This window comes from Ranitomeya imitator, chromosome 1 (assembly GCF_032444005.1).
Source record: "Ranitomeya imitator isolate aRanImi1 chromosome 1, aRanImi1.pri, whole genome shotgun sequence".
Taxonomy (NCBI): Eukaryota; Metazoa; Chordata; class Amphibia; order Anura; family Dendrobatidae; genus Ranitomeya; species Ranitomeya imitator.
The window spans coordinates 912,431,693-912,448,876 of NC_091282.1; the positions used below are offsets into that span (position 1 = coordinate 912,431,693).

At 43.5% G+C, this 17,184-nt stretch overlaps 1 protein-coding gene across 1 annotated transcript in view; it reads right to left on the minus strand.

Annotated features, from left to right (window-relative positions):
- GC (GC vitamin D binding protein) overlaps positions 1-17,184 on the minus strand; it is a 381,762-nt gene that overhangs the window by 60,363 nt on the left and 304,215 nt on the right. The window contains exon 12 of the mRNA XM_069745727.1: positions 2,082-2,135. Within this exon, the coding sequence (XP_069601828.1) occupies positions 2,082-2,135 (54 nt within the window). The remainder of the gene's footprint in view (positions 1-2,081; positions 2,136-17,184) is intronic.

Sequence of the window (17,184 nt, forward strand, 5' to 3'; positions counted from 1 at the left end):
TCCCCTTTTCCAGGAGGAATTCAATAGCCTTCCCCTTGCACACAGTAACGTAGTAGGTCCCTACTTGAATAAGCTACCATAAGGTCCTCACTGTTGTTACTTCTCTCTCTCTGCCCCCCAGATGGTACGGATAGAACAAAACCCGTATGACTGATGGCCTGAGGCTTGTTTATAGGGACACTAGAGATGCCCCAACCCCCACAAATTGCCACTGTGTCTTCTTAGGTATAAAGATCAGAGAGCCAACTTGGAATTAACTGCCCTGCCAGTCTCTGAAGTAACGGCATAGAGCTCTTTACTCCCTCGGTATTCTGGCCACCGGATCTGCGCTTCAGATGAAGGCAGCCTGCTTCCAGCTGGTCTCCCACTGATGTTTCACTCCTGTTGCTATGACTTCTTTTCTCACTCACTACAGGACAATTCCTTTTGTGTCCTTTCTTAGGATGCTGCCGCATGGGTTGCAGGCGCAGCTCCATGTCCTTCTTTCCTTTCTCCTCAGACTTCAGTCTGGATCTGACCAGGGATCACCCCAGCCAGCTCGACCGGGAGACCTTTCCTGATTGGTCCCCAGCCAGGAACTCTCCTCTCCTCCTTCTGAACTGACCAACTTCCTAACCAACCCTCCAGTTTTACCCTATGTGAGGAGTGGCCTAATAGATAGAACCCTTAGCTCCCCCTCGTGGACTGGCGTGTGAAGTGTGTGTGTGGCTGTGATACCTGGACAGCAGATCTCCTTCATTGCCTTCAGACTTTACATCACTCCCTCTGATGGAAGAACAACATTACTGCAACGAACCAGGACTCTGGGGCGCTGCAATTCCACATGTGTTAATTCATAATTTTGATGTCTTCAGTGTGAATGTACAATTTTGATAGTCAAGGAAATACAGAAAAATCTTTAAACAAGAAGGTGTGTCCAAACTTTTGGTCTGTACTGTATGTGCATATAAATATAGATGTATAGTATACTGTATATATACACACACAAAGTATATATATACATATACAGGTGCTTCTCGCAAAATTAGAATACCTTCAAAAAGTTAATTTATTTCAGTTCAACAATACAAAAAGTGAGACTCATATATTATATAGAGTCATTACAAGCAGAGTGATCTATTTCAAGTGTTTATTTCTGTTAATGAAATGAACACTTGAAATAGATCACTCTGTTTGTAATGAGTCTATATAATATATGAGTATCACTTTTTGAATTGAAGAACTGAAATAAATTAACTTTTTGATGATATTCTAATTTTATGAGAAGCACCTGTATACTCATATAAATACATAATATTGTGATGTTTTTGTACTTTTTTAGCCACATTTCCCAGCTGTCCTAGTAATGCATGGCCAGGCACAGAAATATTTAATATTTGCTATTTTTGTATATTTTGTGCCAATTGTGAGGTGACTTAACTTGTCATAAAATTCCATATCCAGTGACGGACCAGTTTAACTTTTTTAGTGTCAGCAAAACTGTAGCTAGTTGTCTGCTCCTGAGGCGAAGTTTGAAAGTAATAGAATATTGCTACATCTATATTTAATAGTCAAAACGAGGTCAACAGTAAGAATGAGATTGGATACTTGTCTTCTATAGTTAGTGGTGTAGTACGTGCCAATATAACATACGAGAAACTGGGCAAGTAATTGTGGTTTTAATAGCCATCATCTGAATTGATTCAGTCCATTTGTTTGTCCTAAATTATCTTCTGAAATGTAATAAAATAGTATTGCATCTATACAGTGACATGGCCATGCAAAGAGTTTGATTAACTGAAAGATACTTACAAAATTCTGTCCCGTTAAACACAGTTATAACGTTTTGTAAACTTGCCTGACAATCAGTGTGACCCTCCTACTGGACTCCTAAGCATGGAAACGACTGATTTTAATAAATTGTAATCTATGTTGATATTTTCCCCTAAAAACTACATATATTTTGATCCGCATCTTTTGTTCTATAATATCTTACCTGTAGATTGGATAGCATTTCATTTCAGGGTGACAGATACCCTTTAATTATGATGTAGTAGACATAATGAAAACTATATTATAATGGACAACATGTAGGCTCATACCTATTGAAGAATGCACGGTTCCCGTCTGCACAAATTTCCAATAACTTTTTGTATCTGAAAATAAAGGTAAATAGTTGAGAGACCTGAATATAGATAAATAATTTACATAAATTCATTGACACGCAGAATGAAGGGGTAATTCTAATTGAACAATGGCCCTTTAAATGGGTACTCTGGAGAAATAGCAAATTATCCTAATGCTCATACTCTCAAACTATTTGGATAACATTAATTGTGCTGTTTTCCATCCTCATAGAATTTTGTGATGCAGGAGCTGCTCTTTAGTGTTCCCCCTCCCTTTTTACTTGTTACCTTTCACATAAGCCTGCTCCTGGCTGCTAGCAGCAGCTCCTGCCCTGATACCATCTGCTTGTATTCAGTCAATTAGGGGGCATGGCCTTCTGCCCCCTACCTTCCCCCTTATGATTTCCAGATATCAGTGGGCGTGGCCTAGTCCAGACTGCTAGCAGCTGCCAGGTCCTTGATAATATCTGCTTGCACCCAGTTTTAGATCAGTGGCCGTGGCCTTCTTCATGATCACAGACTGCAGAGAAGGAGGTATTATCACTGGGCTGGATGCTGCTAGCAGTCAGAAGCAGGCCACAACACCTTAGGTGTGATGTAATATCCTACAAGGGAGGGGAAGCACCAAGGAGCAGCTCCAGCCGCACAGCACTACAACTACTGTGAGGATGGAAACAGCAATACTAATGTTATCCTAATAGTTTAGGAAGATATCAGCATCAGGATCATTTTTTATGTCCCCAGAGGAACCCTTTAGCTTGTCTTGGGTATTGTCTGATAGAAGCAAAAAATGAAATCTTAATTTGGGACTCTATTCTACAGTTAAGAGTTCAGTCCTTGTAATAATAATCTTTATTTTTATATAGCGCTAACATATTCCGCAGCGCTTTACAAACATTATCATCTCTGTCCCCAATAAGGCTCACAATCTAAATTCCATATCAGTATGTCTTTGGAATGTTGGAGGAAACCGGAGAACCCGGAGGAAACCCACGCAAACACGGAGAGAACATACAAACTCTTTTGCAGATGTTGTCCTTGGTGGGGTTTGACCCCAGGACTCCAGCGCTGCAAGGCTGCTGTGCTAACCACTGCGCCACCGTACCGTCCTTATTCACACATTCAAAGACAACTAGGATGTATAAAGGGTAGTGTCTGCCATATTTACATTATTGCATATGTTTTATTACCCACAATCATATATGGAATATTTAAAGTGGGTCTCTAGGAATAAAAATAATAAATAACTAAAGTAAATATTAGTGTAACATTTTAGGACAGGTTTCTGTCTGTGTAACCAGATGGAGACCATTTCAATTCCATAGTGATAATCCCCCGATTTAAACAATTTTAAATGTGACAATAATTAAATGTATTTAGGAATTTATTTAGAACTAGATGGTTGCCCGATTCTAACGCATCGGGTATTCTAGAATATGCATGTCCACGCAGCCACGTAGCATATTGCCCAGTGACGTAGTATATTGCCCAGCCACGTAGTATATTGCCCAGTCACGTAGTATATTGCCCAGCCACATAGTATATAGCAGAGCCACGTAGTATATTGCCCAGCCACGTAGTATATTGCCCAGCTACGTAGTATATTGCCCAGTCATGTAGTATATTGCCCGGCCACGTAGTATATTGCCCAGCCACATAGTATATAGCAGAGCCATGTAGTATATTGCCCAGCCACGTAGTATATTGCCCAGCTACGTAGTATATTGCCCAGTCACGTAGTATATTGCCCAGTCACGTAGTATATTGCCCAGCCACATAGTATATTGCCCAGCCACGTAGTATATTGCCCAGCCACGTAGTATACAGCACAGAGCCACGTAGTATATTGCCCAGCCATGTATGTCACCGGTTAAAAAATGAAAAAATTAATGCTTGACTGAGACCACACTGGCTTCACTGCAGAAGTAGTGATCTGTCAGTTAAGTAGAGGAAGGTGACAGCGGGGAATAGATTCAGGAAGGTAAAAGAGTGGGAAGAGCTCTGACACTCCTAGAGAACTTAAGCCTTATTTGCATAATGATTTAGTCAAGGAGCAACAAATTGCTTAAGAAATAACATAAGATAACAGTAGATCAAAACATGAATATATAAATTATTTGGGGGCAGGGAAGAGGATTGTGCTGACATATTCCCTTTAAAGTAAAATTTGTGAGCAGATTTTTGTTATGTAATCTGGGAAGAGCATGATGTAATAATAATAAGGCCATGTTCACACAGTGCGTTTTTTACTGCGGAACCGCAGCGGTATTGCCGCTGCGGTTCCGCAGCTGTTTTCCATGCAGGGTACATAACAATGTAACCCTATGGAAAACAGTCACTGCTGTGCACATGATCCGGAATTTAGTGTAAAAAGCCGCGCTGAATAGCCGCGGTAAAAAAGAAGGAGCATGTCAATTCTTTTTCCTGAACCGCAGCGGTTCTGTACCCATAGACCTCCATTGTGAGGTCAAAATCGCAGTAAAACCCGCAGATCAAAAATATATCTGCGGGTTTTACTGCGATTTGATGTGCAGAACCGCTGCAGCAGGAAGTGCGGGGGAGCGGGCGGAAGTGCGTGGGCGGAGTGTGGCTGCCCCCCCGTGCTCCGATCCCGCCCCCCCGTGCTCCGATGCCCCCCCCGTGCTCCGATGCCCCCCCCCAGTGCTCCGATGCCCCCCCCGTGCCCTAATCTCCCCCCCTTATACTTACCCGGCGTCCCGGTGTCCGTCCGGCCGTCTTCTCCCTGGGCGCCGCCATCTTGCAAAATGGCGGGCGCATGCGCAGTGCGCCCGCCGAATCTGCCGGCCGGCAGATTCGCTCCAAAGTGCATTTTGATCACTGAGATATAACCTATCTCAGTGATCAAAATAAAAAAATAGTAAATGACACCCCCCCCACTTTGTCACCCCCATTGGTAGGGACAATAAAAAAATTAAGAATTTTTTTTTTTTTTTCACTAAGGTTAGAATAGGGTTAGGGTTAGGGGTAGGGTTAGGGGTAGGGTTAGGGGTAGGGTTAGGGGTAGGGTTAGGGTTAGGGTTAGGGGTAGGGTTAGGGGTAGGGTTAGGGTTAGGGTTAGGGGTAGGGTTAGGGGTAGGGGTAGGGTTAGGGTTAGGGTTAGGGGTAGGGTTAGGGGTAGGGGTAGGGTTAGGGGTAGGGGTAGGGTTAGGGGTAGGGTTAGGGTTAGGGTTAGGGGTAGGGTTAGGGGTAGGGTTAGGGGTAGGGGTAGGGGTAGGGTTAGGGTTAGGGGTAGGGTTAGGGTATTTTCAGCCATTTTAGCCCTAAAAAGCTTCCTAGGAAACACACAGTAAAAAAAGGATAAAAAAACGCATCAAAAAACGCATCAAAAACGCATCAAAAAAGGACAAAAAAAGGACCTGCGTTTTCTGCCAAGAGCTGCAGTTTTTTAAAAAAACTGTCCTGAAAAAAAAAGGATGGAAATCCTGAACGTGTGAACATACCCTAATAATAATCTTATTTATATATAGCGTAAACATATTCCGCAGCACTTTTCATTATAGAGGGGACCTGCACAGACAATAGACATTACAGCATAACAATAAACACCGATCAAAACAGATACCAGGAGGAGTGAGGGCCCTGCTCGCAAGCTTACAAACTATGAGGAAAAGGGGAGACACGAGAGGTGGATGGTAACAATTGCTTTCGTTGTTCGGACCGGCCATAGTGTAAGGCTCGGGTGTTCATGTAAAGCTGCATGAACCAGTTAACTGCCTAAGTATGTAGCAGTACAGACACAGAGGGCTATTAACTGCATAAAGTGTATGAGGACATGATGCGAGGAACCTGATTATGGTTTAAGTTTTTTGAATGGGCCACACAGGGATAATTAGGTTAATGCATTGAGGCGGTAGGCCAGTCTGAACAAATGCATTTTTAGGGCACGCTTAAGACTGTGTGGATTGGGGATTAATCTTATTAACATGGGTAGTGCATTCCAAAGAATCGGCGCAGCACGTGTAAATTCATGGAGACAGGAGTGGGGGGTTCTGATTATTGAGGATGCTAACCTGAGGTCATTAGCAGAACGGAGAGCAAGGGTAGGGTGGAAAAACTGAGACCAGGGAGGAGATGTAGGGTGGTGCTGAGCCATGGAGCACTTTGTAGATGAGGGTAATAAGTTTGTACTGGATTCTGGAGTGGATGGGTAACCAGTGTAATGACTGGCCCAGGGTAGAGGCATCGGTGTAACAGTTGGTGAGGAATATGATCCTGGCTGCAGCATTCAGGACAGATTGTAGTGGGGACAGTTTGGTAAGAGGGAGGCCGATTAGTAGAGAGTTACAATAGTCCAGACGAGAATGAATAAGAGAAACAGTGAGAGTTTTTGCAGAGTCGAAAGTGAGAAAAGATGTAGGCATTAAAGCAATAAACTCAGCAATGTGTCATTAATGAGGCTTGGTGCTTTCATCACTATGACATCATTCCCCAGACTAGCTGGTGCCACATGGTCCAACTACATCCCCTCCTCTGATAAGCAGCTCACTGTCACTAGACAATGTACTCAGAAAGCTGCGTTGTGGGCGGAATTAGCTTTCTAAACTCTGCTTCATGCTACATCTAAGAATTCTGACTGTATCCCAACTGCACCCAGTAAACTAAGTGATACATTGCTGGAATCAGGGTCTCTGCCTCTGCCTCATGCTGCTCGCAGATGTGGTAGCAATAACCTGGTGGTGGATTCCCTTTAAGCATTTACATATACACAAATGAAGACAGATGAAGCAAAGTAATTAGCTGTCACCAAGTCAAATGTGGCACCAATGATGAAGATCAGATCATGCTCGTACAGAGTGTAAGCAGAAGCAGGTTTTCATTACTGCACATTTCTGCACTGCATGAAGTCCAACCTTGTCACCTATCTTGTTTGAATAACAAGTAACAAAGTTTCGTAAACCCTTTTCTATGAAATATCAAGAAAAAAAACTAGAACTTTCAGAGCTCTTTTCTTTCTTTAGACTCCTCTACTAAGTGGGCATTTTCTTTCTGAGCTCAGTTGTTTGCTTGACAAGGAAATGGAGCGGAGGCAGATAGATTCGATGTCATTAATAAATCTCTATAAAGTGCTGAAGGTAACAGGTGTCACGGAATGAACAAACAGGGGAATGCAGTATGCACGACATTTATATGACTTCTCCCCATCCTCTTTGTGTCTTTGGCCTCATCACTGACCCCTGTACATAAAAAACATTGTTACTTAGCGGAAGTCAACAAACTTCATGAAAGTGTTCATCCGTCCTCTTCATCATTCCCACATCGCTAAACACAAAATGGGATCATTTCCATCAGCAATTTCATTTTATAATAAATTGTGCAAGAGAAGCTTGCGTCTCCTTCATAAGAATTGTATGTCTGCTCAAAATGAGCAGGTAAACAAGCTAAAAGTAGTTGAAAAATTACATATTCTTCACCTAGAAATATCACAGGGATTCTATTGATTTATTATTTAGAGGAACAAATGGAAATGTGTTTTCTGATGATTTTAAACTGAACTATATATGTGCAAATGAAGTTAACCTCAGTAAAAATAAGCAAACAATACATATTCAATAAAAAAGTTCAGATTGTTTTCCGATTAAAGTAGTTGTGAATTTTGTGAAAGTTACCAAAGAGGACAAAAAGTAATAATAAAAAAAAAAACTATTGCTCATTGGATATCACTAGTTAAAAAGTGATGACAGGGGCTGAACTATGCTATTTCTCAGTACAATAAAGGTTATTAATACATTAATAAATAATAATAATAAATAATAATAAATTAATAAATAATAAATGCTATTAATAAATGCTATTTCTCAGTACAATAAATGTAGAAAATCACATGATATTAAGCGGTTGCTTCTAGTAACATTTACAACCGCATAATCAATTTTTGTTATTACAAACAGTTTAATTCTATACCTATATACACAGGCCTGCTCATGTTATGTGGTTGTAGATGTTACTAAGAGAAACCATTTAATATCATGTGATTTTCCTACTCGACTGATACATTTATTGTACTGAGAAATAGCATTGTTCAACCCCTGTCATCACTATTTCACCAGTGATAAGTCTGAGGACTAGTGATGAGCGAGTGTAGTCGTTGCTCGGGTTTTCCCGAGCACCCACGGGTGATCTCTGAGTATTTGTGACTGCTCGGAGATTTAGTTTTCATCGCTGCAGCTGAATGATTTACAGTTACTAGCCAGCTTGATTACATGTGGGGGTTCCCTTACAACCAGGCAACCCCCACATGTACTCAGCCTGGCTAGTAGCTGTAAATCATTCAGCTACCGTGATGAAAACTAAATCTCCGAACACTAACAAATACTGAGAGATCACCCGTGGGTGCTCGGGAAAACCCGAGCAACGACTACACTCGCTCATCACTACTGAGGACCACAATAATTGTGTTTTAATTTAATAACATAAAAGTTTGTTACGTTTTATGGAATTATGGCTCATTTTTCTCCTTTTTGTGGTATTATGTGATGGAGTTTTTCAGCTGAATGGAATCAATATGCAAACCTGACATTATTTAGAGATGATTACCACCCCTGGTACAACGGGTGAAAAAAGTATTGACCACATCACCAATTTTGTAAGTAAATATTTCTAAAGGTGCTATTGACATGAAATTCAACCTATCCAATCCACACAGGCAAATAAATGAAACCATATATGTCCATAAATTATGTTATGTGTTATAATAAGAACTTAATATCAAAAGACTGACCGCCACATCCAAACAGAAATTGGGTCTGAACAGGTGCTTACTAAGCGTAGCCATCTCATATACAACCAAACAAATAAAGTAGCACACTGTAGCGCTATAGCATGCCAAGATGAAATATGAAAATTGAATTGCATTACTGCACTAGAAATATGTAAAATTGAGAATAATGCCCATCAGATTCAGACTTCAGTTTAAGAGAGGATTGGCATTAGGTCCTGGCAATGAAAATCGCCTTATCGTGGCTGCTGGGTACACATGAATTGGCCAATTTATGTGCTAAGTATTTTCAATTTTTCATATTTCTAGTGCAGTAATGCAATTCAATATTTTTGTGTTTTGTGTTGGCATGCTATATCGCTACAGTGTGCTACTTTGATAAGAAATTACACAGGGAAAAAGTTTTGAACACATGAAGGAAGGGAGGTGCAAAAAGCCATGGAAAGTTTTGACATCAGCTGAAATCTATCAGTAATTAGAAAGCAATCCAGACACTTAGTGAAAAATAATATCATCTGGTTCAAATGATGGCCTGTAAGAATGTGTCTCAATACCAAGATGCCACACAAGAAGAATCCAATGATGTATAAAATCAGTGAGCTGTCTCAAGACCTTCAAAACCTTAATGTTGCAAAACATACTGATAGCATTGGTTATAGCAGAATTTCTAAACTACTGAAAGTTCTAGTGATCACTGTTGGGACCATAATCTGGAAGTGGAAAGATCATAATTTCACCATAAACTGACCACGACCAGGTGCTCCCTGCAAAATTTCAGGCATAAGAGTGAAAAGTTGGCCAAGAGCTAAGACCCATATGTGGAGAGCTACAGAAAGACCTTAAATTAGCAGATACAATTGTTTCAATGAGAACCATAAGTAATACATTCAATCTCTATGGCCTGTATGCACACTCACCACACACGACTCTATTTGTGAACAAAAAAGCATATCCACGTGCTTTTAAAGTTTGCTCAACAACAATTAGACATGCCTGAAAAATACTGGGAGAATATAGTGTTGTCAAATTAGAGCAAAATCTTTGGATGCCATAATACACATCATGTTTGTGGGCCAAATGTCATTGCACATCACCCCCAAAACATCATAATTACTGGGATATGCGTTTCCTACACTCATATTACCTCATCATCTTGCCCTCTCTCTGTTGGCATCTCTCGAGTCTCTGTCCTAGGACCCCTACTCTTCTCCATCTATACTCTTGGCCTGGGGCAACTCATTAAGTCCAATGGCTTTCAGTACCAAAACTAAGAAGCAAGAAAGTGCCATATTGGAGTTAATGTTTTGCTGCAAAGGCTGGAGGATGCCATGTCATATTAGACTCATAAAAGCTATGCACTGTGAAAATCTTGCCAAAAATTACATGCAAGGTGATCCATACACATTTGAAGACACGAACTGTAGTGCCTCATTCAGAAACTGTGAACAAAGTACAGGGTGCGCCATGTACATGGATACACCTAAATAGAATGGGAATGGTTGGTGATTAGGGTTGAGCGAAACGGGTCGTTCATTTTCAAAAGTCGCCGACTTTTGGCAAAGTCGGGCTTCATGAAACCCGATCCGACCCCTGTGCGGGGTCGGCCATGCGGTACGCGACTTTCGCGCCAAAGTCGCGTTTCAATGACGCGAAAAGCGCCATTTCTCAGCCAATGAAGGTAAACGCAGAGTGTGGGCAGCGTGATGACATAGGTCCTGGTCCCCACCATCTTAGAGAAGGGCATTGCAGTGATTGGCTTGCTGTCTGCGGCGTCACAGGGGCTATAAAGGGGCGTTCCCGCCGACCGCCATGTTACTGCTGCTGATCTGAGCTTAGGGAGAGGTTGCTGCCGCTTCGTCAGAAGCAGGGATAGCGTTAGGCAGGGTCCATTAACCACCAAACCGCTTGTGCTGTAGCGATTTCCACTGCCCAACACCACCTTCGGTGTGCAGGGACAGTGGAAGCTACATTTTTTTTTTTCCCCTCAGCGCTGTAGCTCATTGGGCTGCCCTAGAAGGCTCCCTGATAGCTGCATTGCTGTGTGTACGCCGCTGTGCAAACAACTGCTTTTTTCAAAGCACAAATCCTCTTGTTCCTTCCTTTCTGCACAGCTATCTTGTTTGTTTGTCCACACTTTTTATTTAATTTGTGCATCAGTCCACTCCTTATTGCTGCCTGCCATACCTGGCTGAGATTACTGCAGGGAGATAGTAATTGAAGGACACTCCCTGTTTTTTTTTTTTTTTTTGTGGGAGATTAAGATTGACATTTCTGCTAGAGTGCCATCCCTGTCTGTGTCATCTCTCACTCAGTGGGCCATAGAAAGCCTATTTATTTTTTTGCTTGATTTGGGTTATAAAATCTACCTGAAAAAATCACTACATCAATCAGTGGGAGAAAAATATTGGCCTCAGGGCTTGTGTGCCACTCTTGACTCCTGTGTGCATCATCACTCACTCAGTGGGCCATAGAAAGCCTATTTATTTTTTTGCTTGATTTTGGTTCTAAAATCTACCTGAAAAAATCACTACATCAATCAGTGGGAGAAAAATATTGGCCTCAGGGCTTGTGTGCCACTCCTGACTCCTGTGTGCATCATCACTCACTCAGTGGGCCATAGAAAGCCCATTTTTTTTTTTTTTTGCTTTATTTGGGTTCTAAATTCTACCTGAAAAAATCAATAAATCAATCAGTGGGAGATTAATATTGGCCTTTGGGCTTGTGTGCCAGTCCTAAGCGTGCCATCTCTCTCTCTCAGATAGTGGGCCATAGAAAGCCTATTTATTTATTTATTTTTTTTAATGGGTTTATAAATTTTCCCTGGGAAAAAAAAAAAAGTGGGAGATTAATATTGGCCTCTGGGCTTGTGTGCCAGTCCTGAGCGTGCCATCTCTCTCACAAATAGTGGGCCATAGAAAGCCTATTTATTTATTTTTTTTTGGTTTTATAAATTCTCCCTTAAAAAAAAGGGAGATTAATATTGGCCTTTGGGCTTGTGTGCCAGTCCTAAGCGTGCCATCTCTCTCTCTCAGATAGTGGGCCATAGAAAGCCTATTTTTTTTTTTTTTTATTGGGTTTATAAATTTTCCCTGGAACAAAAAAGAAAAAGTGGGAGATAAATATTGGCCTCTGGGCTTGTGTGCCACTCCTGACTCCTGTGTGCGTCATCTCTCACTCAGTGGGCCATAGAAAGCCTTTTTTTGTTTTATTTGTTTTCTAAATTCTCCCTGAAAAAATCATTTTATTTTCTTTGGTTTCTAAATTCTTCCTGAAAAAATCATTTTATTCTATTTTTTTTTTCCTAAAGTCTCCCTGAAAAAAAAAAAACAAAAAAAACAAATCAGTGGGAGATTAATATTGCCCTTTCTGCTTGTGTGCCAGTCTTGACTCCTGGGTGTGCCATCTCTCTCTCTCTCTCTCTCTCTCCAATTGTGGGCCATAGAAAGCCTATTATTTTTTTAGCTTGATTTGGGTTCCAAAATCTACCTGAAAAAATCACTACATCAATCAGTGGGAGATAAATATTGGCCTCTGGGCTTGTGTGCCACTCCTGACTCCTGTGTGCGTCATCTCTCACTCGCCTTTTTTTGTTTTATTTGTTTTCTAAATTCTCCCTGAAAAAATCATTTTATTTTATTTGGTTTCTAAATTCTTCCTGAAAAAATCATTTTATTCTATTATTTTTTTTTCCTAAAGTCTCCCTTAAAAAAAAAAAAAATCAAATCAGTGGGAGATTAATATTTACATTTGTGCTTCAGTGACAGTCCTGCATGTGTGGCATCTCTCTCATTTGTTGCCACCAACAACAGAGTGTGTAACATTGTGCCTGATTTTCGTTGTGGTCTCACTCACCTGTAAAGGGGTAGCTAAATCATACTGAAGTTATAGCTCACCGTGTAATTTGTGTGACAGCAACAAATACCGTTAGTTTGTTTACGTTTTTAAAACAATGAGGAAGTATGGTGGAAGAGGTCATGGCCGGGGGCGTTCATTGTCAGCTGGTAATGAGGGTAGTGGTAGTGGTGGAGCATCAGCTGGTCGTGGGAAAAAAAATATTGCACCTAAGTCTGGAGCTGTGGAGCCAGGTTCGTCGTCTGGCTACACAAGGCCTCGAACGCTCCCTTTTCTGGGAGTAGGAAAACCGCTTTTAAAGCCGGAGCAGCAAGAGCAAGTTTTGGCTTATCTTGCTGACTCAGCCTCTAGCTCTTTTGCCTCCTCTCGTGAAACTGGTAAATGTCAAAGCAGCGCGTCGTTAGTGGATGTTCACGGTCAGGGACAAGTCGCTTCCTTGTCCTCTTCAGCAAAAACAACAACAGAGAAGAATGCAGCAGGCGACACAACGGGTTACTCCATGGAGCTCTTTACACATACCGTCCCTGGCTTAGAAAGTGAAGCAGTTAACAGTCCATGCCCATTACAAGTTGAATCTGACATGGAGTGCACTGATGCACAGCCACAGCCAGACTACTATGCTGGTCCTTTGACTCAGACCACAACATTGCCCTCGCAGGGTGCTGATCAAGAATCAGACCCTGATGAGACTATGTTGCCCCATCACGAACGCTATACCACCGACCGACACGGTGACACAGACGAAGTTGCACACGAGCTACAAGAAGAGGTAATAGATGACCCAGTTCTTGACCCCGATTGGCAGCCATTGGGGGAACAGGGTGCTGGCGGCAGCAGTTCTGAAGCGGAGGAGGAGGGGCCGCAGCAGGCATCAACATCGCAACAGGTTCCATCTGCCGGGCCCGTATCTTGCCCAAAACGCGTGGCAAAGCCAAAACCTGTTGGAGGACAGCGTGGCCATCCGGTTAAAGCTCAGTCTGCAATGCCTGAAAAGGTATCCGATGCTAGAAAGAGTGCAGTCTGGCATTTTTTTAAACAACATCCAATTGATCAGCGCAAAGTCATCTGTCAAAAATGTTCAACTACCTTAAGCAGAGGACAGAATCTGAAAAGTCTCAATACAAGTTGCATGCATAGACATTTAACCACCATGCATTTGCAAGCCTGGACTAACTACCAAACGTCCCTTAAGGTTGTAGCACCCTCGGCCAATGAAGCTAGTCAGCAACGCAACATCCCTTCCGGCAGTGTAGGGCCACCATTTTCCGCACCACCTGCAGTATCTGTGCAGGTTTCTTTGCCAGGCCAAAGCAGTCAGGGTCAGGGAATCACCAGTTTCGTAGTAGGAAACACTGCATCTAGGGCACCGGTGGCAACAATACCATCTCCCACCGTCTCTCAGTCTGCCATGTCCACCGGCACCCCCGCTAGTTCCACGATCTCCAGCTCTCCAGTCCAGCTCACCCTACATGAGACTATGGTTAGAAAAAGGAAGTACTTAGCCTCGCATCCGCGTACACAGGGTTTGAACGCACACATAGCTAGACTAATCTCGTTAGAGATGATGCCCTACCGGTTAGTTGAAAGCGAAGCTTTCAAAGCCCTGATGGACTACGCTGTACCACGCTACGAGCTACCCAGTCGACACTTTTTTTTCCAGAAAAGCCATCCCAGCCCTCCACCAGCATGTTAAAGAGCGCATCGTCCATGCACTCAGGCAATCTGTGAGCACAAAGGTGCACCTGACAACAGATGCATGGACCAGTAGGCATGGCCAGTGACGTTACGTGTCCATCACGGCACACTGGGTAAATGTGGTGGATGCAGGGTCCACAGGGGACAGCAAGTTTGGGACAATTCTGCCTAGCCCACGGTCTAGGAAACAATTGGCTGTAGCCGTTCGCACCCCCTCCTCCTCCTCTTCGTCCTCCTGCAGAAGCGAGAGCTCGTCCACAGACCGCAGTCGCACAACCACTCCATCCGCAGCTGCCACTGTTGCACACCAGGTCTCCCATTATGGGGCAGCTACTGGCAAACGTCAGCAGGCTGTATTGGCTATGAAGTGTTTGGGCGACAACAGACACACCGCGGAAGTTCTGTCCGAGTTCTTGCAGAAAGAAACGCAGTCGTGGCTGGGCACTGTAGATCTTGAGGCAGGCAAGGTAGTGAGTGATAACGGAAGGAATTTCATGGCTGCCATCTCCCTTTCCCAACTGAAACACATTCCTTGCCTGGCTCACACCTTAAACCTGGTGGTGCAGTGCTTCCTGAAAAGTTATCCGGGGTTATCCGACCTGCTCCTCAAAGTGCGTGGACTTTGCTCACATATCCGCCGTTCGCCCGTACACTCCAGCCGTATGCAGACCTATCAGCGTTCTTTGAACCTTCCCCAGCATCGCCTAATCATAGACGTTGCAACAAGGTGGAACTCAACACTGCACATGCTTCAGAGACTGTGTGAACAGAGGCGGGCTGTTATGTTTTTGTGGGAGGATACACATACACGGGCAGGCAGTAGGATGGCAGACATGGAGTTGTCAGGTGTGCAGTGGTCGAAGATTCAAGACTTGTGCCAAGTCCTTCAGTGTTTTGAGGAATGCACACGGCTGGTTAGTGCAGACAACGCCATAATAAGCATGAGCATCCCCCTAATGCGTCTGCTGATGCAAAGTTTGACGCACATAAAGGATCAGGCGTCTGCAGCTGAGGAAGAGGAAAGCCTTGATGACAGTCAGCCATTGTCTGGCCAGGGCAGTGTACAGGACGAGGTAGCGGGCGAAGAGGAGGAGGAGGACGAGGAGGATGATGGGGATGATTATATTTTTAATTAGGAAGCTTTTTCGGGGCCACTGGAAATTGGTGGCGCGGCAAGGCCGGGTTCTGGTTTTTTGAGGGACACAAGTGACGTGGATTTGCCTGAAACTGCCCCTCAACCAAGCACAACCGCAGATTTGAGAACTGGAACTTTGGCCCACATGGCGGATTATGCCTTACGTATCCTCAAAAGGGACACACGCATAACTAAAATGATGAACGATGACGATTACTGGTTGGCCTGCCTCCTTGATCCTCGCTATAAAGGCAAATTGCAAAATATAATGCCACATGAGAACTTGGAACTAATATTAGCAACCAAACAATCAACTCTTGTTGACCGTTTGCTTCTGGCATTCCCTGCACACAGCGCCCGTGATCGTTCTCACACGAGCTGCAGGAGCCAGCAGACCAGAGGAGTTAGAGGGGCAGAAATCAGAAGTGGCGTTGGCCAGAGGGGTTTTCTGACCAGGTTGTGGAGTGATTTTGCTATGACCGCAGACAGGACAGGTACTGCAGCATCAATTCAAAGTGACAGGAGACAACATTTGTCCAGTATGGTTACAAACTATTTTTCATCCCTTATCGATGTTCTCCCTCAACCGTCATTCCCATTTGATTACTGGGCATCAAAATTAGACACCTGGCCAGAATTGGCAGAATATGCATTGCAGGAGCTTGCTTGCCCGGCAGCTAGTGTCCTATCAGAAAGAGTATTCAGTGCTGCAGGTTCAATACTAACAGAAAAAAGGACTCGTCTGGCTACCCAAAATGTAGATGATCTAACCTTCATTAAAATGAACCACAACTGGATTTCGAAATCTTTTGCCCCACCTTGCCCGGCTGACACCTAGCTTTCCTATGAAAAGGTCTTGCCTGTGGACTATTCTGAATGCCTTTTCCAATCTCGTAATTTTCTGCACCTGATTGTCCAGCATACGACATGTTTACACTTCACTAAATGGCCAAACTCCCCACACGGGGCCGTGGTATCGACACTTGGCGACAGCACCCGTGAGAGTGCAGTTTGTCTGAAGAGGTGGGTGAGCCCGCTTTTGGTCGATGGCACTGCCACTGGGTCCCTCCTAGTACAATAAAGTGTCTCTGGCGGTGGTGGTGCGCACCCAACGTCAGACACACCGTTATAATATGAGGGGCCCTGGGCCTGTACCGCTGGCCACAAGACAGTTTCCCCCCACCCCAGCTCAAACAGTGCTCTACCACTTGCAAAATTATCTCACAGCTCCACCAATGTTTAGTCTATGCGCTGACATCCTTCAATGCCTGCCACTGACAATACCATTGTATTGACATTTTTGTTATGTTAGGCCTTCGATGCCTGTCTGTGGTCACTCCTTCCACTAGGCCTCCACTGACCACACCACTGCTGCCCGTGTACCCCTGTAACCAATTTAAAATTGCCTACAGCCATGTGTTATTATTTTAGGCCTTCAATGCCTGTCTGCGGTCACTCCTTCCACTAGGCCTCCACTGACCACACCACTGCTGCCCGTGTACCCCTGGAACCAATTTAAAATTGCCTACAGCCATGTGTTATTATTTTAGGCCTTTGATGCCTGTCTGCGGTCACTCCTTCCACTAGGCCTCCACTGACCACACCACTGCTGCCCGTGTACCCCTGGAACCAATTTAAAATTGCCTACAGCCATGTGTTAT